Source organism: Stegastes partitus, unplaced genomic scaffold (genome assembly GCF_000690725.1).
Source record: "Stegastes partitus isolate 25-593 unplaced genomic scaffold, Stegastes_partitus-1.0.2 Scaffold897, whole genome shotgun sequence".
In the NCBI taxonomy this organism is placed as follows: domain Eukaryota; kingdom Metazoa; phylum Chordata; class Actinopteri; family Pomacentridae; genus Stegastes; species Stegastes partitus.
The window spans coordinates 314,538-340,336 of record NW_007578628.1 but is presented as its reverse complement, the minus strand read 5'-3'; the positions used below and the strand labels follow the sequence as shown (position 1 = coordinate 340,336).

At 41.4% G+C, this 25,799-nt stretch overlaps 1 protein-coding gene across 1 annotated transcript in view; it reads right to left on the bottom strand.

The window, feature by feature from the left end:
• Positions 1–4,547: 4,547 nt before the first annotated feature.
• Positions 4,548–25,799, bottom strand: part of LOC103366014 (disks large-associated protein 1-like) — a 77,864-nt gene continuing 56,612 nt past the window's right edge. The window contains exons 10-15 of the mRNA XM_008293612.1: positions 21,275–21,320; positions 18,858–19,109; positions 12,225–12,357; positions 9,901–9,992; positions 7,716–7,868; positions 4,548–4,772 (exon numbers count right to left, since the gene is read on the bottom strand). Of these exons, the coding sequence (XP_008291834.1) occupies positions 4,548–4,772; positions 7,716–7,868; positions 9,901–9,992; positions 12,225–12,357; positions 18,858–19,109; positions 21,275–21,320 (901 nt within the window). The remainder of the gene's footprint in view (positions 4,773–7,715; positions 7,869–9,900; positions 9,993–12,224; positions 12,358–18,857; positions 19,110–21,274; positions 21,321–25,799) is intronic.

Below are 25,799 nucleotides of genomic sequence, written 5' to 3'. Positions count from 1 at the left end.
TCAAAGGGGGACTGGGTGAACGGGTCCCTGCCTTCAGGTTCCTGGGTACACAGAGTGATGAAGATATCTCCTGGACTACCAACACCACCACAGCACTGAAGAAGGCACAGCAGTGATTCCACTGAGAATCCTCAAAAAAAAACAACCTGCAGGAAAAGCTGCTCATGACCTTTTGCTGCTGTTCTGTCAAGAGCATGCTGGCATACTATATCACTGTGTGGTTGGCCAGCTGCTCAGCAGCGGACAGGAGAGCCCTTCAGAGGATCATCAACACCGCCCAGAGGATCATCAACTGCTCACTGCCTTCCTTAGAGGAATTATTCAGTCCTCCCTGCCTCTGTAGAGCAGCAAACATTCTTAAGGACCAGTCCCATCCTGGTCACAATCTGGTTGAAGCGGCTGTGGCTCAGGTGGTAGAGCAGTTGTCCTCTGATTGTAAGGTTGGCGGTTCGATCGTCTGTCCCTCCACAGTTGAAGTGTCCTTGGGCAAGACACTGACCCCGAAGTTGCTCCCAATGGCAGGCTAGCACCTTGCATGGCAGCTCTGTCACCAATGGGTGAATGAGAAAACATCGTTGAGTGCCGCTAAGGTAGAAAAGTGCTATACAAGTGCAGTCCATTTACCATTTACCACGTACCCTCAGGTCCAAACAGACTGAAAGACTGCTTCTGCCCCAGAGTGATAAGAGAACTGGACTCTGTCAAACACTCTCACTAACTGTCTGGACCTGAGTGGATAGCAACTTGACTAACTTATGCACTTTGTATTCATTATGACGTACTGACAGACTATTGATTAATTTGGGTGCAAAATTTGCAATGACAATAAAAGCTATTCTATTCTATTCTATTCTATTCTATTCTATTCTATTCTATTCTATTCTATTCTATTCTCCACTTCACATTTCTAATTCGCCTACCTACATGTATCGCCTGTATACACCTGACCTTGATCAATTTGGTACCTTTGCGTTTTGGGCATATTAGATCAAAGTGAAAAAGAATTGCCAGAGTAAGAGAAAAATCTGATTGTGAGACTTCAAAAAGATGGAAAGGGATACATGAGGATCTATGACTAACTAAAAATCAATCAAAACAGTAATAAAGAGGTACAATTTACAAGACTTAAAGGATTTGGAGTGGTCAGAATGTTTAGGATTTTGGATGTTGTACATTCAAACACACACAGTTTGGAAAGGTTGTCATGCAAATGCTTCTCTGTGTATCTCAGGAGAGGTTGACTTCACTATTTAGACACAGAAATTAAGGTCAGTTTGTAGTGACAGCAAAGATTTGTCTTTGTGACACTTTAACATTTCTTGTTGTAATCAAAGCCAAAGAAGCATTTGCAGTTCTTCGTGCAATCAGACATGATATCTACATGGTTATTGGCAAGTCAACAATATTCTGTATGTGTTTGACATGTCTGATATTCTTGTTTAGGTCGCCTATAGTTGGAAGCGAGACTGTGAAAAACATGATTTTAGAGGATCCCTATATAAGAAATAACTTGCAACAGCAATGAAAAAAGTGTATCACAGGCAGCGAGTATAGTCCTTGATGAACAGGTTATGCTGGAACACAGCTGTTAAAAGTTATATATCCTACATCACTGTATAGACAAGTTGAGTGTTTATTCAAGCACACCTGTACAGGCCCTTCTTTATCACAGTTGTCTGGTAGTTCTTGAAGATGTGGCTCAAGGGGTTTCAGTGAACCTGGTGGGGGGAATGACCTGGTGGTGGGGCTAAACTTGAGATAGTTAAAAACACTTTAGTCTTTCACCATATGTAGATTGTGGGTACAAGCCTGTCACTGGCCAATTGTCTCAGTCGCCATTCTCCTACCCCATTCCACTTACTGCATACTACAGTTTTCTTTCACCACTGAAGAAAGAAACAACAACCTCTGGGCAGTAGCCTATCAAACTGAAACTGAAAGTTTTCCCGGGGATTCACATTGTTTAGTAAGGCAGCTCTGCTTGCTATTTTTTAGTTTTTTTAGTTGATTATCCATTTTATTCACAGTGCTTGTCTCTCTGCATACAAATGTTCTACCACAACAATTCTACCTGTCACTATTTTGAGGAAACACTGAAAGGCTGTGTTGCTGCCAGTGTTCAGGGTCAGAATTAACAAGCATTCAGTTTCAAATATCCATGTATCTATGTTTAGACAGTTTGGAAATGCTAGAAGAATGAAGGTGTCCAGCGATGGTGAGAGGCACCCAAGCACAGCTGTGCCGACCAGCAAGACACAACTGACCTGCCATTTCTGATTGCCTTAGTCTAACCACCATGCATGTGATGACTCAGGGCTGTCCCACTGTCGAATTTTTCAGAGCTTCAGAATTCTGAGTGTGCTTTTCAGTGCTATTACGTGTGTTATTTATTGTGTGTTTGTAGAGTTTCTTGTATTTTGTGTTTTCATGGGATTTGTAGACATTCATGGCTTACTTGACTTTTGCTCTTTGATTGAAAGTATAGACTTTAAAGTCACAAACAGGGAGGGATCATCTGGACAGCTCACAAAGCTACAAATGGAACACCACTCCACATACTCCCATTCCTCCTATTTATACCATTTCAAGTCCTCGTGAGCTTACATGTTAAACACTACAATTGTGCTCACAAGTGATGTCAATTAAGCCTGTGAAGGTCTGATGATTAGGCCTTGGTCTGCAGACTGGAGTTGGGTCTTGGAGAACTTCAGTTCATCCATGGTTCCTCTGTTTAGGCTGTCTCATTGTCTTTTGACTCCTCATGTAACTCCAGACTGACTCCATCATGTTCAGATTGGGGTTCTGTGTGGGTCAGACCATCTGTTGCAGGACTAGTTCTTTGTGCATCTAGCACAAAGTCTGGGCTCGTTCTCATGAAGCTGTATTCATTTGGAGCCAATCAGATGCCTCCTGATGGTACTGCATTATGAATGAGAATCCAAACATTTAAAGCATCTAAAAACATCTAAAACTTTTGCACACTATTGTATGTCTTTAGTAGGAGAAAGTAGCAAGCGTAGTTCGAGTTACTTAACACACCCTGAAAATCTCTTCTTTCCTGATAAACTGTGGTTTAACTTTTCCCCTGCACCAGTGATGCTCAAGTGAACATTACTGCCCTGTGAGATCAATGCTGCTGCACGTCAATCCTCATCATCATCTTAAATAATGGTGAGTGAGGTGAAACATACCTGAAACTTTCAAGGAAAGAGGGCAAACAACACAGCATTTAAGCCTAATGTAAAGTTAGCTTCGGTTAGGATTAACTGCCACCAATATAATAAAGTATTGTAATCAAATAATGAAATGCGATTGATAGTTGAATTCCACTCTTAAAAAGGAAAACAGAAAGTCTAAACTGAGTCTGAATAAAAGTTTAGGATTGTAGTAATAACAGCAAGAGAGGCTAACAGGAAAAGAACTGCGATTTGCAATAGAGCATATTTCATAATTTTTTATAAACTGGATTTTGTTATGTATTTGCATTTGTTTTTGTTGTTTTCTGTTTTTTGTTTTTTTTTCATTTGGTTTTGGAGGTTGTGAATGAGACAAGAAAAATATATAAACTTAAGGAACATTTTGAAAAATCATGTTAAGTTTGACCCAATAATATACACTTATAAGAAGTTCATTAACTTCAGTTCTTCAGTGTCCCAACCAGTGTTAGACCTCAGTTTCTGATAATTAGGTACAAATACCTGTGCAACTCCAATCTTTATTCCATACAACACAACTAATCTGGTGAAAACTGATGAAAAACTGAGTATAAGTCTGAATCTGATAAAAATGTAAGAGGGTGTCCTTTTTAATCTGATTCTTAAGCAGATTTGTGGCTGTTGCCAGTATAAAAAATAAATTCCATGGACTGCAGCAAGGTGTACATAATGTGACAAAGTTTAGACTTGACTGAGTTTTGACTCTGATTAGCATCAATCATGGAAAAAGATCAGCATAAAAAGAAAGTGACTTGCAAACTTAAGGTTTATATTGTATTCATATGTTGGTAGTCTGTTCATAAACTTAGCCGTAGTGGTGTGACTAACATCACAGAGGTGTTGGTAAGGGTTCAGTAATGTGCCACATGAAGAGGGTTCGGAGCCTTATAAGGAGCTGTTTTTCTGTTAACCAGGATGTTCTCATGATACTATGTAACACAGACCAATGGAAAATATTGTCTTACTTAATGTCTCTCTGTTTTACTAAAAAAGCTGTGTTCTTGTGTTTTTTCTTGGATAGCAGAACGATTCCTGATTGTCACCATGATGTTATATTATATTATATTATATTATCAACAACCTGCGAGTGCTCTTTGTACACTAATTGTTATAGGACGTTTTCCCATGACATCAGTAGTGGGGGTAGGGAAATATTACTGCAAAATTGCAGATGTATTTCTGTTCAATGAGTATTGTGCACATTCAAATAAAAGAGTTGTATTTGGTTATACCCTATACCTTGGTATGGACAACCATACATTTTGTGTTTTGTGTATGGTGTGTGTATTTGTGTTCTGCATGTCATCACTGTATCTGTCCCTGGTAGAATCCTCATAGCCTTGTCTGAGCCTCTGGGATGTAGATCTCAATGCTGTCAGCACTCTCTGTAGCTGAGTTTTGCCGTACAGATGCTGCTCTCTTGGCAGCCATCAGGCGCTTCCTGGCCTCTTGCCGCTGTTTCTCTGAGCTCTCCAGTGAGCGTTCTCTGGCCAGAGGAGGAAGGTGGTGGGGGCCCTTGGGCGGCTTTTTTGGCACTGGAGGTGGGAGCCGCCTCTCCTGGTGGTAGAGGATGGTAGGGGGAAGGGTAGAACATTTCAGGGAAAAAAAACCAAAAAAACATATATTTTTGTGTGCATGCATTATGTGCCTGTGATTCCCGTCTTTAATGTCATGCGGTTTTATTTGTTTAACGTGTACCAGCACACTTGAAGATACAGTACATGTAATAACTACAGATGAGGCAAGAGGGGTTAGGCAGTCTGTATAATTCTTTTTTTCCATATTAGGTAGATATTTTAGTTGATTTCATGCAACTCTATCCTGTGGCAGGGTCTATTCCTGCACTTATTTTATTTTATCATCCATTACCTGTACATGGATAGACATGGGTCCATTTTCACTACTATGCAGATGACCTAATGTTCCATCTTTCTACTTGCACTGAAAAATTCTATAGTTTTGACTATCTTTTTATATCACGTACTGATAACACTATTCTTATCAAAGTGAAAGCTAAAATCAGTGAGTGAATTGCACTATTTGACAAGTTCTTTGAATCCCTTTTCCAACTACTGCAACTACCTGATTGACAGTGCAAGTATATAGTATATAGTATACAGTATATAGCAGCTTTGAATTGCAGCTATCGGGCCTTCTACAGGCTAGTCTGAGGAATAATGCTGCACTTCCTTAGTTCATAAACAACAGCCGTAAACTTTTCTATCCGTCTATTTTGACAGCTACAACACACAAAATAAAAAGCCACACATGGTGAGGTGGTGGCAGGCAGCAGAAGGAAGGAGGAGCAGAAGGAAGAAATGGAGAATGGAAAGATGGATGGAAAGACAAACATGATGGATTCACGGAGGCCCAGAGAGATCAAGGCCCTGTGGTGTTGTTGGCATTGCTGATAGATGCGTGGCTGTTTGCAAGCGTCTTCACTGTCAACACACACACACACACACACACACACACACAAGCAAGAAAGAAAAAAACAACAATGAGAGCAAATGAGGAAGCCAGCAAAGCCAATATTCATATGATGCAAAGCTGCAACAGATACTGCTAAAAGAGAGCAACGGAACAGGCAAAAGACATCTGGAAAAGATTCAGAGATACACTTCTAGATTTGTAGAGCATCTGTTTCACCATAGAGGCGGATTTATGTCATGTAACACTCTGTGACAATCTTAGTTTCAATCTGTCACAGACTAAGATCTCCATTTTGAGGCATGACAGACTGTGCAACAAATATGCAACAAAAATCATTGACAATGGAAATTTAAAAGAAAAAAAAAATGCAGCCAAGTAGTAAAGTGTCATCAGTTCATCTTGCACTATCCATCTGCATGAGCCTCAGATTTAGAAAACAGGACAAAAAGCGATCAATGGCTGCTGTGGCAGGGCAGCTGCACCCAACTGTAGGAACTCAGTTCAGTGTTTGTGAATCTTGAGGTGGACTGTTTTTGGTATCAGAACCTATAAATCAGTCATGGTTGGCTGACAAAAAGTGACAACCAAAGATTTCACCATAATTCCCTCATCGCTGTCTTCACCATACAGAACGATTCTACTGAAAGAATAGTTTCAAATCTTGTCTTAAGTCTAGCTAATAGGTGTGATCTTACACGAATAATCTGTGACATCACAAGTCATTTGAAACCAGTCGTGATCTAATAATCCAATCCAATCCGATCCAATCCAACAATCACCTTGTAAGAGTGATTGTTTAATTCCTATTTACTTGCACGCTATATGTAAGGCGATTGACCTGGGTCCTTGTTTAGTCATCAAGCCAAACATGTTAAACAGTCATTAGATCAACATCAGAGAGTGATATTTATTTAAGTGTGCTAAGTAGCTAAATATCAACCATCGCTCTCCAGAATCACTGACTCACCTTTAAGCCAACTAGTATGTTGCTTCAAACATGCAGACTTTGCAGAATTCAAACACATTTGCTATGGTCTTGAGTAATGATATGACAACACACTTTTTACAAAGCAAGGCTCATGGGGCCAGATGTGTGAAGGTTTGGGGATAACTTTGGCAGTTTGGGCTTGCTTTTGTGTGGAAACAAATTAAACAGTAAACGAAGTTTTAAAAATCATTTACTCTGATCTGACTGAATTACATCTGGCTCCAGGTTTCACATACCATTCTGAATGTTTTTCTTTTTTTTTTCATGTCGGCATGGTCACTCGAATGGCATTCATGGGAATTTTATGGAATATTGTCTGCTCTACAGTTTTCTATTTACATGATTTCAGATTTTATTAAGTTATGTCCTTGAAAGAATCGTATTTCCTTACTTTGACTGGAAGTAATATCATAACCTTATCCCTTGTAAGGACGGGCACTAAAAAGTCCCACACTTATATATACTATATATACTAAAGAATTACTATTTTTTGTTTAAACTAATGAAGAACCTGTCATGTGACTCCTATGTAAATAAGACAGAAAACTGTGCATATGTATTTTTTTAAAATAAAAAAACATAAACACTTATTATTATATTAACTTAACTTACCTACCCTATTTATTATAGCATTGCTTTAAAATACAGTTGCATTTTAGGAACAAGTGAAAATCATAGGTATCAACAAATGTGCTTATTTTACTGAAAAGTTTGGTCAGGGGTCACTGACTTCAGTTGAGCCAGCTTAAAAGTTAGGTAAATTTTTTATTTTTTAAAAAATTAGGGCTTCTACAAGCACTGAGTTTGCTTTGGAGAGAAGGCTGGGGCGCAAAAGACTGCTTGAGTAAATTAGACTAGGAAACGGATATTATAGTAGAGCAGCAGAACAATGAAATATCCCCCTTTGCACCACAGAGGAGCACACACAGACATTTTTTTTTTTGCAAAGTTCAACATTCACATTCATTAGGGCTATTGAAAGAAAGAAATATCACAATGTTTAACCAGCCATTCAGATAACGGTGATATCCCACGTCAACTACTTGGCCTGGTGGAATGCTAAAAGGTTGTATGTGTACCTTTCTCTCAGGAGGATCCAAGGGTCTCCAGCTGTTGGCTCTCAGCTGGTGAAGCTCATCAAACTTGAGGCTTATATTCTCAATTGACAGCTGAAGCATATCCCAAAAACCAGCCAGGTCTGAGGCCACTGGACGAGGGTGGGCGTTGGGATTCTGTGACAGTAGAAAAGAGAGAAAACAGTCGTACGATGAAAGCCAGGAAGAAAAAAATAAAGCTCTACACATTAGCTTATCTTCAGATTTGTTCTTAGATACTGATAAAGTGTTCCCAAAAATATAAAAACAAAAGATGAAGATACCCCTTGATGAATCACTACCTCATCACGGTGGAGGGGTTTGAGTTTCCCCTGGTAGTTTCTCCCAAGGCAAATTGGTTCTGGGGGAGGGACCAGACAAAGAGCGATTCAAAGATCCCTGATGACATCTAAAGAAAGCAAAGCCGCAACCTCGCCTGGACCAGGGAACCCTGGGCCTCCTCCTGGAGCAAGTCCTGGGGGTGGCTGAGCCTTGGGGCCTCTTGGGGCTTGGTCGGGCACAAAGAAGCGGCACGGGGCCACTGCCCAGAGGGCCCACCACCCTCAGGGCAACAAATCAGGGTCGGGTGCTACCGCCGTACCGCCCCCTGGTGGCACAGACTAACTCTGAGGATGTGGAATGTCACCTCACTGGTGGGGAAGGAGTCTGAGCTGGTGCGGGAGGTGGAGTGTTAACGGTGAGATATAGTTGGGCTCACCTCCATGTGCAGCAAGGGCTCCACAACCAAACTCCTGGAGAGGGGTTTGACTCTCTCCTTTTCTGGAGTTGCCCAGGGTGAGAGGCCCCGGGCGGGGGTGGGGATACTCACAAGCCCCCGGCTGAGCTCCGCCTTGTTGGAGTTCTCCCCGGAGAACAAGAGGGTCGCCTCTCTGAGACTGTGTGTTGCAGAGGGGAAAACTCTAACTGTCGTTTGTGCCTATGCACTGAATGGCAGTTCAGACTACCCGGTATCTTCAGTATCTCATAATCTTGTTCAGGAGTCATTGGAACGCAAGGTGGACAGGCGGTTTGGTGTGGTGTCAGCAGTAATGCGGGCTGTACCGGACTGTTGTGGTGAAGAAGGAGCTGAGCCGCAAGGCAAAGCTTTTAACTTACCAGTCCATCTACGTCCCAACCCTCACCTATGGTCATGAGCTCTGGGTCATGACCAAAAGAACGAAAATGCAGAAACAAGCAACCGAAATGAGCTTCCTCCGCAGGGTGGCTGGGCTCAGCCTTAGAGATAGGGTGAGAATCGCAGACATCTGGAGGTAGCTTGGAGTAGAGCCGTTGCTCCTACGCATCGAAAGGAGTCAGTTGAGGTGGCATGGACACCTGATTCGGATGCCTCCGGGGAGGCTTCCTCTGGAGACTTTCTGAACACGTAAATCTGGGAGGAGACCCCGGGGCAGACCCAGAACCCGCTGGGGGGGATTTCATTTCTTGGCTGGCATGCGAACGCCTCGGGATCCCCCAGGAAGAGCTTGAAAGTGTTGCTGGGGGGAGGGATGTATGGAATGACCTGCTCTGCCTGCTGCCTCTGCGACCCGACCCCGGATAAGCAGAAGAAAATAGATGGATGGATGGAAGATGAAGATAGTATTGAAATGACATTGATGGGTCTGACACATTATTTTGAATGGACAGGTCCAGCTACTAAAATGTTACATTTAACAAAACTTGAACTATATACATTTCACTTTTTGAAAATGGAAAATTGTGTTAAATATTATTCTCTCTCTCAACATGTTAAATTCAAAATACTCTATTTGTACATGACACTAGACAAAGAACATATGTCTTTAAAATGTCTTTTCAATAATATATTTTCAGGCAGACACTGCCATCTCAAGAGCTGCTAGCATTTCTGAAAATACTTAAAGATATAGTTTTTCATATCTAGATTCTAAAATCTGGAAGGTAGCATCACAGCATTGAAATGTATAGCTCGTGAGATTAGGGAGAAATAAACTAAATAAAAGAAGTGGCAAAAGGCAAAATACAGGAAAAAATAGAGTGGATAAAACACATGCAAAAAAAAACCCCAAAGAACAGAAGCAATGTCTTTACAGATTGGAATAAGTTTGTTCAAACATACATTGCATACAAAGGAAAAGATGCAATATTTTTGCACTTTACTCTTCGTGTGTTCTCAGTGTTTCAGACTAACCAGGTTCTCCTCACACAGCTCCCTGAACTGTTGAAACTTCTGGGACATCAGAAGCTGAGCACTTCCCATGGCACTCCTCATCTTCCCGAGGACTAGAAGCATGGACACAGGGGTTAGAGGTCAGGAGATGATTATTAAGTCAGGAAATCATAAAAGGCAGGTGAAAAACTTAAAGAAAAACTTCACCCTTGACCAGTGCCTGAGTCATGGTGTTCAGGTAGTTTTGTCTGGCATGGTTTGGACTCACTAGTCCCCTTATAAGGAAGGGTCACTGCATTACCTTTATCTTATGATGTAATATTTCTATCTTGATGGGAGTGGTCTCTTCCAGGATGTCAGTGGCCTCATCAATAGAGCATGAGGGGTCATTAAATTATCAGATTGTAACCCAACTGTACATATTTGGGGGATTTTGGACTGTTGTGTTTGTCAAAGCTCTCCACTAACGGGCTATAGCTCAACTGATTGAGCTGGCGACCCATGTACCAGGGCTACAATCCCTGACGCAGCGGCCATGGGTTCAAATCCCGCTCATGGCCCTTTGCTGCAATTCCTTCCCCCATTCTTCTCCCTCACCTTCCTGACTCGAGAGCGCTCTCGACTGTCCTATATAATAAAGGCAAAAAGGCCCAAAAAAATAATTAAAAAAAAAAAAAAAAAAGGCTCTCCACCAATGTCATTAAAACAAGAAATAAGGGTATATCTTCTGAAAGAGTGGCATTCCGTTCCCTCCCATAGAGTTCCAGAGACTTGGACAATTCTAAGGTGTGTTAAAGCACCTTACTAAGACACTTTTTTTTTTAAACCTTTGCAAGGTGCAATCATATAATTCTGAGTCTGTGCCTAAAAAAAAAGGCAAAAACTGTTGCTGATTTAAATGTGGATGTCATCGCTGATAAAGTAGTCTCTTTACACCATGATACACCACTTGCCTTGCTCCTGCCATGTTTAGGACACTCTCTCTTACCACTTCTTCCACCAAACCAGTTCCAGTGCTAGTTCCGTGCTCATGCCTGACTTAGCACCAGTTCTTTGTGTTTCCACCACCTAAGTACCAGCTTTATGCTCTCAAAACTGGTGCTTAGCAAGCACCAACTCTTTGCTGGGCCAGAGCTAAGCACAGATTACATCAGGGGCTGGGTGCAGGGTTATCGTGACCACCGAGACCGATGAATGAATGGGACACACAAGCGGTGATTTGTGCCGTTTTTCGCCAGGACGACCAATCACAGATGTATTGAAATGACTCCAGGGACACACGGCAGTGCCCCACCAGCAGCACCACAGTGGTGGAAAACAATACTTTTATAACTTCAGTGTACTGCGTTATTTACGCTTAGAAATGCAGTCTTCTCATGAAAAACGGAACGCAGCTCCATGTGCTGTTTATTCCACTCATGGAAAAGATAGCATGAAAAAAAAAAACACTCGGTTTCATTTCATTGTGGACAAATCTGACATTAGAACGTCCTAGTTTACTCTTTTAAAAGTCATTTTTGGTCGCATGCCGGTCAGAGCACCGCAGCTACCAACAGCAGCTACCACAGCCTGCAGTGTGGGGCGTTCAGGAAACATCATAAATTGTACCGTCTATCGATAAGAAAATGTTCAGCAAGTCATATGTTTTGCCTGTGGCAAGGTGGGAAGTGCGAAAAAATGAGAAAGTTGGTCACACCGGTAAAAAAGTTAGTCTGGATCCTGTGTGGACCTCCGTGTAGCGCAAGCGTTGTTTGGTAAATGGCAGGAGTGACGTATGCCGTGGCTCTAACTTGGCTCCTTGCCAATGGAAAAGCAACCGGGTCTTAGATTGGAACCAACTTAGCACTGGCCCTAGCACCAGCACAGAACTAGCACCTGGTTCTTCTTGGTCGAAAAGAGGTATCTAAGTCCTGTTTTATAAGCATATCAAGCACCAGCAATGCTTGCTGGATCTTCATTCATTTGGTTTCATTTTGGATAGAAGGAGGAAGTTACAGGGAGCCAATTCCAGTGAATAGAGCAGAGTGATGATTGTGTTGGCAAGACCAAAAAATCCTGCTTTATGAACACACCATGAGCCTGTTGTCATGGTGGAGCATTTACGCCACAGTTATATCCATCCGTAACGAATGCTCCCCCACAGTACACTGTGGAATCTTAGGCACCATGCTGTTTAGCCTCTGGGTCAGATTTTACATCTTCAGACATCACTTTTAAATCTAACTGTTGATTGCATAGGTAGGCATGCTTTGATGATGAGACCTTTACCAAATAGTAACATAATGACACCTTGATACTGATGAACAGTCAAACACACAGAGACACACACACACACAAAGACGTACTATCTTCAGGCAGGTCATTCTCCTGCTGGTCGAGCTCCATTTGTTGACACCAGCCCTCCATCCGGTCAGTCTCAGCTTGCAGAAGCTTCAGGAACCAGCGCCCATCTCTCTGACACACTGATCGCTGCACCACCTGATATTCAGTTATTCAGACTTTCACAAAGAGTAGGGACACACCTGCATTCCATATAATGTAACACAACCACTAATGTAGTCATACAGTGCATGTCTTCAGCATCAATATCAGATTACTTACTGTATAGTTTATTATACATTCATTTGCCATGTCAAAAAACAGAGTTTGCAAGATTGTTTTTAAAGTTCATTTTTGCAAGGATTTATGTAGATGTACTGTATGTAGTCTTTGTTGACTATTTTCAAATGCAGGGTATACAATTAAATTTTTAATTTTCAATCTTTCAATGACTTCCATTTCTGTAAGGTATGAAAAACAAATAGTGGATTCATGGACCTTAATGAGTTGTATCACAAAATTACATTTTGTCAATATTGTGTTATTGAAATTTCAAATTCAATTCAAATTTAAATAACTTTATTTATCCCCCAGGCCAGGGGTCGGCAACCCGCGGCTCTGGAGCCACTTGTGGCTCTATCATACCTCTGCTGCGGCTCCTTGTGGCTTTGGAAAATAAATTACGAGTATTTTAATTAATATGTATTTTATTTTAGCTTGTTCGTTTTTAAAATGTAATTCTAAATTTGAAGATTTTTGTGAACTTGTAACAATAAAATAGAAAGTTCTTTTTTCACTCAAAATATGCGTTATAACCGCTGATGTGCGACACCCGCTGGTACGTGCATTGTTGCCAACTAGATAACTTTCCTGCTAAATCTGACAACTTTCCAAATCCTCTTGGAGATTTTTTTTGTTTTTGGATTTGTTTTTGTTTCAGAAATAAAGTTTCATTTTCTCTGTAGCAGTTCACTGATTTCATAAATGCAACACACTGTTGTTTTTTATACATAGCATAAAGGTAAAAACGATATATGCAGTGTTATCTTCATTTTCAAAGTCAAAAGGGTTTTGTGGCTCCCTGTGGGTTCAAATGGCTCTTTGAGTGTTGAAGGTTGCCGACCCCTGATATGTTGCATGGAGCGAGCTACGTTCTGGACTGTCCACTGGAGTCCATAGAGGAGGTGGGTGAGAGGAGGATGTTAGCCAAGCTGACATCCATCATGGACAACACCTCTCACCCCCTGCATGACACTGTGGGGTCCCTGAGCAGCTCCTTCAACAGCAGACTGATTCACCCACGATGTAAGGAGCGCTACCGCAGGTCCTCCTTCCTAACCGCTGTCAGAATCTATAACAACATGTTGTAGTTCTTCTCTCCATACTGCATCTTTGCACTCAGGTTTTTCTCATGTGCAATATACTGTGTGCAGTATATCTCCCTTATGTGCAATAATTATCATAATTGTACCATATTTTATTTTATTCTATTTATCTTTTTTATTTTTTAATTCATAGTATCCATTATATGGACCTATAGTGTATATAGTGTGTGTGTGTGTGTGTGTGTATAGCTCTATTGTATTACATTTCTCAGCTCTTCTATTTATAGTTTATTTCTTCTCTTTTCTTCCTGTCACTTTTTTGTGCTCCTTCCTGTATCTATACTGCTGCAACAATGTGAGTTTCCCCATTGGTGGTGAAAAATAAATCTAATGGAAATGCAATTTAAGTGCATTGCCAGATATACAATAAGATATACTGTATCTAAGAAGTTATTAAAATTAAAATTTACTGAAATGTATTAAAATTTAAAAATCCCCTTTGGGAATTTACCCCACTAGTAGGGCTATGGATCAATTTTTTTGTACCTACTAATTAAAATTCTACAATTTCATTTTGCAGATGCTTTTATTCAAAGCGACATACATCTGAGAGCAGATACAACCCAAGCAAGGATCTAGTCAGGAGAAAACAATCTGGATAAGTGCCATAGAACAAGTTCAAGTGTGATAGGGCGTTGATGTCAATAGCAGGCTGTGTGGGAGGTCATAGGATTTTCTTTATTTTTTGTTTGTTTTTTGTTTGTTTGTTTGTTTTCAGTCTGTCAAGTGCAAAGGTGTTCAGTGAAGAGCTGGGTCTTTAGTCTCTTCTTAAAGACTGAGAGGGAATCAGCAGATTGAACAGAGTTTGGTAACTTGTTCCACTATCGGGGAACCACAGAGGAGAAGAGTCTAGCTATCTACCTTGGGCCCTGTTGTTGTGGTTGTATCAGGTGGCTTTTGTTGGTCGAGTGTAGTGAGTGGGAGGGAGTGTAGTCTCAAGTAACAGAGTTCAGATAGGAGGGAGCTGTTCTCGTTTTGTAAGTTTGGTAAGTTTTGTAAGCAAGTGTCAGGGTTTTGAGTTTGATGCAGGCAGCAACTGGAAGCCAATGAAGCGATCTCAACAGTGGGGAGACGTGCTGTTTTTGGCTAGTTGAAAACCAGACGTGCTGCTGCATTCTGGATCATCTGTAGAGGCTTGACCGTGCATGAGGGGGGGGCTGCCAGTAAGGAGTTGCAGGAGTCAATGCGTGATATTATGAGAGCTTATACCAGGAGTCCGATATTCCTGATGTTGTACAGGGCGAATTGACACGACTGAGCAACAGAGGTCACATGAGCCTTGAAGGTTGGATGGTCATCAATCATGACACCCAAGTTTCTGGCAGATTTTGTGGGTCCGAATTGGGTTGAATCAAGCTCGATGTTGATTTCTTGTTGTAGAGAGGGACTGGTTGGGATGACAAGAAACTCAGTCGTAGAGCGGTTGAGTTGAAGGTGGGCTTTTTTCATCTATGCCGAGATGGCTGCAAGGCATGATGAGATCCGGGCAGAGACCATGTGGTCTTCCAGGGGGAACGACAAGAAGAACTGAGTATCATCAGCATAGCAATGCTATGAGAAAACATGGGCATGGATTATTGCACCAAGTGAGGTTGTGTAAATTGAAAAGAGAAGGGGACCGAACACTGACCCTTGAGGAACCCCTATGGATAGGTTGTGCAGTTCGGACACTTTTCTTCTCCAGGATACTCTGAAGTATCTTCCAGGGGTTCGTTTCACAAAGTATGTTCAACAAACTCTGAGTCTAATCCTGAACTCTGAGTTGATCTACTCTGAGATAGGAAACTCTGAGTTTCTGGTTCCAGAACAGCGGATTTGAGTTAGTTTAATCAATTCGGAGTAGTTTCACCTGGAGTTAAGCGCGTGCACCACAACTACAAAAAGACAGCATCAATGGAGCCCTGATTCAACGAGTCACCATGGCAATGGGGAAGAGGAGGGCTGCGTTTTTCACCCCATTAGAATTGTAAATCGTAATGCGCTCACATGGCGAGTTTGAACACGTTTTTAAAAAGAAGTGCAACACCGCTGAAGCTGCAAAACAGAGGAAGACGGCGTAGAGAATATTGCTGCTCGGGTCAATGCGTAAGTTTAAATGTCGTCCTCTGCAATCACAATAATATTACAGGGGAAAACTGCTTGAATGGTAGCCTATGAATTTATTTCATGTAGGTGCAATCCCGCAGGGGAGAAGTGCACTTGATAGCAGCTTACGATGAAATATAAAAACACTGTTCAAGTCTGAGGTTGCAGCACAATGATTTTTGACAGAACTAGGCTATGCCAAAACATGCCTGCTGACTGAATGAATGAATGAGGAAATCAAATAGTGTGTGTGGCTGAAAGAGGGCGGAGACAGAGAGAAACTCGAGGTTCATTGAGAAAAACCTGGTCCCAACCAGGTTAGGTTCATAGAGTCTGCTATTAAGGTAACTGAGCAAGGTCTCAAGTTACTTTTCTGTGAAACAGGCTACAGTTACCCCTCTTCCTCTGGTTTGAGTTACCTCCCTTTCTGAAACGGAAAACTCAGAGTTTCCTTCATTTCGGGGTTACCAAACTCTGAGTTTTCACTAAACCTGCTTTGTGAAACGGACGCCTGAGGGGTATACTACGAAGCAAGCTTGACGTAGTCAGGCTTTCTTTGAGCCGAAGTGACAAAACCGAAAACCCCAGCCAGAGATTGCGGGTATCACGAAGGTAGTTATCAATTTTCTTTGCCAATTCAGATTTTCTGCTTCAGACTCTGTGCTCGTTCACATAAAAAGGTGTGTTTAACATGTCATGTGACTCTTCTTCTGCACAAAATGAAACGATCGTGTGCAGCTGCTTCAGTCACCACGTTGTTTTAACGGAGAACAATGAAGAATATATTGAAAAAAATTAGGATGGTGAAAATCGCTGCTACTGCAAATGGTGAAGACAGGAATGCTTGTAGAAAACTGTTATATATAAAATTTTGCAGATGCAGCCGCTTATTTCCAACGGACAGCTGCACGTTAAAGTTAAACTTTAAACTTCATACATTTCAATCACTTTATTTATATAGCACATTTTCAAAACCACAGGGGTAGCCAAAGTGCTACATTTAAATGGGATCTTGTATTGAAGTGCATTTAGGTCTGACACTGTCCCACAATGCAGGAAATCACTTTAATTTTTGGCCCAGTCAGAGTGAAATTAATGTTATTGATTGAATATTCTCCGTAGTAAATACCAGTGGAATAATCCATTTTTCTGCATTGCTAGTATTAAGTCTATCTGTTTTTGCCTGTGCCTCTGCTCCTTCTGTTTACATTAATGACTCACTATGTGTTTTTGGACTACTGAGTGTGTTTCTTTTATATGGACGTTTTGTTATATGTATCACCTTTACAATAAAGCTCACTTTTCTGTTCCCAATACCAGTCTGTGTCTTTGTGCTGCATTTGAATCCTTTCCTGAACTTTTCACTTAACAATTTCATTTGAGGATTTACATTTCAAGCATGTATACCATATTACTCCAGAACAACAAAAAATGTGTTCAATTATCTTTGAGTAACATGCCATTCTAATCATAGCGAATTTATGTCAGTATCTATACAATATATACACCGTTCCACCAGCAGGAAACAGGTGCTTGTTGTGGACTGGCACTGGGGCTGGTGCTGATTTGGAGTACGTTCAACCTTAGAGTCTTCTAAGAACTAATTTGCTTTTTCATGGGCTAGAGAGCCACCATAGAGCAATATTAGTACATCCTTGTACAAGTGTTTGAATCATATTAGTTATTGAAGCTCCTAGTTTATTCCATAAATGCTCTCAAGGACCACAGTGCAAGGAGACAGCTCTCCTATGGACCACTGCTGGAAAATTGAGGAAGTCAGAATATATCTCATTTTATGTGTCGTTTGAGGCTTAAAAATCACAGTCAGTGTTTCATAAATGCCATTGCAAACAACACTTGGTGTAATGCCACTCTATGCACCTGCATTTGCAATGCCATTTATCAATGCCAGGTGGTAATACTAAGCATTAAGTGCCATTCATGAACACAGTCGCAAATGCCAGTTTTTTTAAACCATCATTAACAATGAACTTGGCTGTACATACATTGTTGCTTCAATTTCAAGTCTATACTCAAGTTGTGTTTTTCTTTTTCTTCTTTTTTAGATAAGGCATGGTTGCTCTACTATTTTTTTAAAAATGGCAGTCACAAATTTTACTTTAGTTTTAGTTGCCCCCAGCCCCTGACGTAAGTGGTTTTTGGTTCTAGATCAGCAAAGTGTTGGTGTCACTCTCTAACCCATTTTCCTGGCCGAGAGCTGTTTCGTTGGCAGTCGAAATGAGAACTGGTTTGAGATGTGGCACCAACTCTAATGTTACCCTCCAACTGCCTTGATGGAAAATGTGATATGAGTAGATATTGTGCTACAAGATGAGATATTTGGCAGAAAAATAAATGTCAAAGAATATTTTACTGATATGTTTGGTAACAGCGTATTTGTGGCTCGCCAAATCTGTTAATTTTCTTTTTTACGTGGAAAAATAAATCAATTTGGAATAGTGAATTCCAAATCACTATGAGTGTGACAAAAGTTTCATGGTCTCCACAGGGTTCCCTAATTCTTATAGATCAGTGTTCTGTCACCTACACAGAGTACAGGAAGCAGATCAATGCTGCCACTTAGTGATGTAGCTACACTATATATGTGTCTTGGAGAAACAAAAGCTTTTATATGTTTTTAACATCTGACCAGAAACAAGAATCTCAAAAATACCTCATCAGGTGTTTTGTCCATTGAATGTCACAGTGTCACTTTATTGAATGCTCTTTGGATCCATTTTTGGAAATTAGTTTGTTTCGCCACTTGGAGTGAAATCAAGTGGCGAGTTGAACATTTACATCTATCCACCTAATGTTCTGAAGCTGTGTTTGTTGTGTTGTGTACGTGTTGTGTTTTTGTTTGTTTTTATGATAGACCACACATCACTTTCACCTGTAAGCCTGAATGGTTGCACTGTGCTGTTGTGTTGCAAAATAACACAGTAAAGGAAAGAAAACTGAATCTGTGCATTCCATGTGTTCCAACTAAACCCCAATGTAATCATCACTCATATCCACAATCACCTATACAGTCCAAAGATCACCAATCCAAGAGACTGAACCAAAAGCTAAGGGCCTTAAAATCAAAACCAGTTGAAAGAGCTATATAACCAAATACTAAACAAACTAAATAATATTACTGAGTAAGCTCCCACATACCTCCAAAATAGCAGAGCTGTTGAAGTTGACATCAAGTGGGTCATCAGTTACACTGTCTATCCAGGGGTCTGGAGGAGGGAGGATGGATGGGTCAAAGCCCACATCCTCATAATCATCAGAGGCACAGGCGTGGTAATGGTTCCCTGAGCCCTGGATACTGACAGTGGAGGTGGCGGCATCACGGGAATATTGTCGAGAGATGGCACCAGATGACAAGACTTCCATGTCAGTGTCCGGGGAGTCTAGAGGCGTGTCTAGTAGGTCTGGCATGTCTAGATCTGCCTGAATAGAATTGTGAATACATTTTAAAAATTAACAGAATAAACAAACACCTGTGTGAGCATTGCAGGTTTTTCAGGTCTTTATCTAACTGCAAGAAGCCCAGACACTTTGAAATAATGTTCAGTCTCACTGGTTGGGTAAAGTGTGGCAAAGTGATGCAGGGGCTAGCTGCTCGCCTCACTTGCAGACCTTCATGTCTTGAAGGTCCTGGGTTCAAATCTCAGCTGGACTTTATATGTTCTCCCAGTACCTGTGAGGATTTTTAAAGGCTTCCTGTCACAGTCCAAAGGCATGCTTAGATAAATGGGTAATTTCAAATTGTAGATGGGTCATTCGACCCAAATTCACCAAGTTTTAAAGTTCACGGCAAACCATCATATATTTGTCAGATTTTTTTTCCTTTGCATACACATGTTATTAAGTACAACATGTAAACTTTTGGTCACTGGTGCTGTATCTTTTTGAGTAAGAAATTCTCAAAGAAAGGTGCAGTTATGTTGTTTTTTGTGTTGTTTTCTTGGTGCCAATCTGTGGAGCAAGGTTTGTTTGAAATTTCATAAAATTATTTGAAGGGCTATGAGTTGGAAAACCAATATTTCCTTTTAAACCAGTAACAATATTATATAGAAATGCCTGTGCAAATATTGGCGCATAAAACTTAATTTTTTTTTCTCATAATGTATGCCTTTCCCTGGTACCATACTTTCATTTTTTAAAGCGCCTATTGGTGCCAATCACAGGAAAATAACTCAGCATCTTAGGGTGAAAAATGAAGGTTTTATGGTTGGTGGAATATCGGAGTAGATAGAAACATTGCCATTTTTTGACAAAAATTTACACCATCTTATAACTTCTTTGTGGGCTGCAAGGTGACTTGGTGGTTAGCACTGTTGCCTCGCAGTGAGAAGGTTGCTGGTTCGCGATCTTTCTGTGTGGAGTTTGTATGTTCTCCCTGCGCAGCCTGGGTTCTCTCCAGGTTCTCCGGCTTCTTCCCACACAGTCCAAAAACAGGCTGAGGTTAATTGGTGATTCTAAATTGTCCGTAGGTGTGAATATGAGTGTTCTTGGTTGTCTGTCTGTAGCCCTGTGATAGACTGGTTACCTGTCCAGGGTGTCCCCTGCCTTTGCCCTAAGTCGGCTGGGATCGGCTCCAGCCCTCCGTGAACCTAGTGAGGATTAAGCGGTGTTTATATATTGGATGGAGAACTTGTTTGTTTTGTTCTGTCAAAGCAGGGTTGTACCATGAAAGACTAAATGTACGTATCAACAACCCTGCAGAATTTCAGCACTCTAGTTACATTATTGCTCAAGTCAGGGCACTTTGCTCTACAGATGGATGAGAAGAAAAAAACTGGCATAACCCCACCTTCTTTAAGAATTTCTAACTCAGAAACTAATGTTGCCTATGACATCAGATTTGACACATGGTCAACTCAGTCAATATTCACCACTTTAAAAAAGAATCTGTCAAATTGAAGGTGGTCAGGCGTGGGGCATTCCGCAGATTGAGGTGGAATGACCCAGGAATGAGAAAGCATGGTTGTCTGTCTCACTGTATTAGCCCTGTGCTGGACTAGTGAACTGTCCAGGGTATACCCTGCCTTTCACCCTGTGTAGTAGTGTATAGATAATTGATAGAAAGATAGATAGATGATTGGGTAGAACTCAATTGTATTGCCATGGGCCTCAGGTCTGTGGGCACATAACACTAAAGTGGATTCAAGCATGATTTATAGATTGGATAATTCATTAATCAGAAGTCACATGAAAAATAAAGCATTTTGGAAAACTACATATTGTACTGTAAGCACATTTTTACATCAGAAAGTGACTAGAGAGTGCACACCCTGCCAAGGATGTATAAATATCCACATTGTAATTTGTATGCAATCAACAGAAGATCTGATCAAATATGTGACTGACTAATTGTTCTACATTTAAATCAAAAATAAAATAGTCACTGAAAATCACAGGACACTTTCCCATTCAAGAAAAGGCAGTAGTTTATTAAAAAAAACAGCAAAAATATCCTCGCAAAATTAACACCCCTTTCATTTGCCATGGAAAAGTTTCACTGCATTTAATTAAAAATCAGTGTTAAAAATATTTAAATACTGTTAACTAATGAATAATGAACTATGATTTGAGGGATAAACAAAGCTTACCTGTACAGCTGCTGTCACACTGTTGGAGCGCTGAAACCGGCGATACCTGACCACCAGAGGGAGACAAACAACAAATACTAAATATCAAGATTTTCCTCTCTCTGATCACAGGCAACTATTCCTACAGAAAAGATTACACACATTACATCACATACTTCATCTACATTTGGCATCTGCTCATAATAACAATAGATATTACCAGCTACACTCGGTTGTTGTTTTCCACTCCAAACTGGCACCTTATTGTAGTGGAGAGGTTTGCGTTTTCCTGTGATTCTGAGACCCATGTTAAAGAAATAGTACCCCTAAGACAATCTAATCCCAGATGAGAAATTACTAGGACTAAGAACAATTTCCTGTTTTATTAACTCTCTAGTTCTAGGGCAAAAGCGTGTACTGCTGCATGCTGTGTATGTGCCATCAACCTTTTAACCCCCACAGGTTTTTATTGCAAGCATTTCATTCATCTCCATTTTTCAAATGTGACTTTAATACTGTTAAGTCAAACATTCTTGTTTTGTTGAATATGTTGTCACAGCTGCTTTAAAACTCTTCTGTTTACTTGCATTTAAGACTGAAAAATTGCAGTTTTGAAGAAAGTAGACCATATCCAGTTGCAAAGAAGAAGTCCATGGGGTCTATGAACAGCTTGAGACTTGTTTTAAACCATGCCATAGTACTGAAACATGCCTTTAAATAGTTTTTAATTTGATTCTTTTAACCAGTAATTCATAGAATGACTTGATCTTTTGGATGACGACAATGGTACTTCTGGGCCTCTAGTTTTCAGGTTCTTTGGTTAAGAACCTTCATGTAATTTTTGACAGCTCCTTTAAACTCAAACAATTTTCAACTGTCAAAACTAACATTTTTCATGAAAGATTTTTAGCCAAGGTAAAGACCTATCTCTGTCTTAAAGATTTCTAAAAAGTTCTTTATGCTTTTATTACCTCTCTTTGGTGTTATTGTAATTGTTTGTATGAGGGTGTAGAGCAGTCATGTCGTCAAATCTCTTGGTAAGTTGTGTCAAATGTAATGCATTAGGGGCAGTTGTTGATGGTTCTTACAATATTATTCTATGATATTATCTAGGGGGGGAGAGAGCTCGCCATGGTGGAGAGAATGGTGGAGAGCACTTTGAGGATCTCCTGAACCCGGTAAACATGTTCTCTGCTGAAGAGGCAGAGCCTAAAGACTCGGGGGGTTTCTGCATCCATATCTGTGGTGGAGGTCCCCAAGGTAGTTAAAAAGCTCCTCGGTGGCAAAGCGCCAGGTGTGGACGAGATTTGCCATGAGATGCTAAAGGCTCTGGAGATTGTTGGACTGTCATGGCTGACACATCTCTTCAATGTCACGTGGACATCAGGTATGGTGCCTGTGGAGTGGCAGACCGGGGTGGTGGTTCCCATTTTCAAAAAGGGGGACTGGAGAGTGTGCTCAAATTACCGGGGAATCACACTTCTCAGCCTCTCAACTGCTCTACCACCTGAGCTACAGCCGCCCACAAGTCACCAGTCACTGCTTAAACAGTTGGAGGTAGCGGAGCTGGTAAGAGTCACTAGTTCTTTGGTGCTACCTCCAGTAAAAACAACCAGAAATCACAGCAAACTCTTACTCATAGTAGAATCATGCAAAATGACTTTACCAGCAGTTCTGCCTGTTAAAAGCATGTAAAACACTTCTTCTATGCTTGCAGCATACACTGATTTATTGGTTTACATAATTAAATAATTTCTCCTGTCATTTAGGCCATGATGTTCAGTCCCTGCTAAAACTGTGCAACGAAGATGCTGGTTTAACTATTGGACATCCTAGAGACTACAACTCTTCCTTCAAAACTGAACTGATCAGTCCTCCAGGTTGGACTAAGCCAGTAGAGCCAGCAAGTAAATTAGGAGAAGACCTTAGACTAGACCCAAAAAAACATTATTGACAGTGCTGTTTTGCCTATAGTTTTCTGCCCTGTTTGTTGTTGTAGAGTGTTTGTTTTTTTTTTCCAAGTTTTCTTTGTTGATTTATTGAGGGCCCAGTTGGGATTGCCATAGGTTCCAAGTACTTCCTTGGTATGCATGTGCCCCCTATCCTTTCCTCGTGTCTTGATATTGCTGTAAGGTTCTGATGACCCCTAGCTTATGTTTCAGTAGGTGGTGGAAGTCAACAGCAGATATTTGTCTGTGTGTTTAGGTTTTCTGTAGACTTCAAAGTTGAGTCTCGTGTTCTCCTTAATGTGCACAGCACAGTCCAAAAATACACTTTGTTTCCCCTGAAATCATATTTTGTGAGCTAGAGGTTGTTGTCAACCGAGTTGATATGTTCTATCAAAGCTTCTACTTCGTGGGTGGTGATTTTCATTGACATGACTGAACCAGTGGCTTGGAGTTATTTTCTTCAAAGAGCTCAGTGCTCTGTTGCTCTACAGCATGTAGAGATTGAATACAGCAAGTGACACTGGAGAGCCCATGGCGTGATGGAGTAGCTTTGCTATTGCTACTGATCCCCCCCCAGTCAACCGATGATGCTATTTCCACTGCCCTCCACTCAGCCCTCACTCCTCTGGAACATGAAGAACATGTATGTCAGAATGCTGTTCATTGACTTCAGTTCAGCATTCAACACAATCATTCTCCAGCAGGTCATTCACAAACTGGACCGGGTGGGGCTCATTACCTCGTTGTGCAACTGGTTGTTGGACTTCCTGACACGAAGACCACAAGCAGTACAGGTTGGCAGCAACACATTGAGCACCATCACGGTGAACACAGGGCCCCTCCAAGGATGTGTGCTAAGCCCCCTCATCTTCACTCTGCTGACCCACGACTGTACACTGAGTTACAGCTCCAACCTCTTCATCAAGTTTGTGGATGACATGATTGTGGTGGGTCACATCAGCAACAGTGATGAGACAAACTACAGGAGCAAAGTGAGCCTACTGGCTATGTGGTGCAGAGACAACAATCTCTCTTTGAATGTGGATAAGATGAAAGACATTGTTGTGGACTTCAGGAGACTGCACAACCAGCATGCTGCTCTGACCATCGACAGTGCTGTTGTAGAGAGGGTGAGCAGTGCCAAGTTCCTGGGTGTCCACAACACAGAGGACCTCTCCTGGACTAACAGCACTGCATCACTGGCTAGGACGGCTCAACAACATCTGTACTTCCTCCGTAAACTGAGAAGAGCTAGAGCCCCAGCTCCCATCATGTGCACCAAACAGAGCAAGCTAAGATCGAAAGCATAGGAGATAGAAATTAGTTGGTTAGTGTTTTTGGAGCTTTGGTTTTGAGTTTGACTAGGACTTGTTGTCAGGTAGCTGTCAGACTCTGTTGAAGCAGAGCACTTCCCGGTTTCACTCTCTAAGTTTCAAGAGGTGGGCCATTCCCCCTATTGTTAACTGGCAGAAAATCTGAAAGGGACAGGCTCAGCCATAGTACTTCCTGGTATTTAAACAAACATGCTATGCTGTAGCGTCAGCCTGTTGTGTCAGTCCCATGGCACTCTCTGCTGCCTCCATCTTCTCCCACACACTCCGCAGTGTTGGACGGGGAGGTGGTACAGGAGTCCTCACTTCCAAAAAATGGAAGTTCATTAGGCTCTCTCTGCCAAGCAACAACTCCTCATTTGAATACCATGCAATCAGTGTCACTGCATCAGTTAAGCTATTTGTTGTTGTCATAAATCGTCCTCCAGGGTGTCCGCTGGGTAACTTTGTAGTTGAGTTGGACATGCTACTCTCTGCCATTCAGAACTATGATACACCTCTTGTTGTAATGGGAGATATGAATATCCACACACACAAAGTCCAAGGAATTGACTGTCTGTCACTTATGGCATCATTCGACCTGAAGCAGGTCTTTACCCCTCCCACACACAAAACAGGTAATAAGTTGGACCTGATTTTCTCTCGAAACTGCTCCACAACAAATCTAAGTGTCACTCCGCTTCATCTATCAAACCGCTATTTTATTCAATTCACTGTCGCCTTTCCGGAAGAGTCTCCAGTTCCTCCACAAATGGTGTCCTTCCACTGCAATCTTTGGTCCCTCACACTTACTCTGGACTTTCTGACCGAAAGACCCCAGTCTGTCCGAGTCGGAAAGAACATCTCCAACTCTATCACACTGAGCACTGGATCTCCTCAAAGCTGTGTACTCAGTCCACTGTTGTTTACACTGCTAACACATGACTGTGCAGCCACACAAGGGGATCCAGATCATCAAGTTTGCTGATGATACCACAGTAGTGGGACTTATTTGCGGGAACAAAGAATTAATGTACAGAGATGAAGTGAAACACCTTGAGGGCTGGTGCAGTAAGAACAACCTGCTGCTCAACATGGACAAGACAAAGGAGATGATCATCGACTTCCAGAGGTCACATCCTGAGCATGCTCCCCTCAGCATCAGCGGCTGCACAGTGGAGAGAGTGGAGAACATCAAGTTCCTCAGAGTGCAGATCTTGCAGAACGTGAGCTGGAATAAGAACACTGCAGTGATCATCAAACGGTCCCAGCAGAGACTGCATTTTC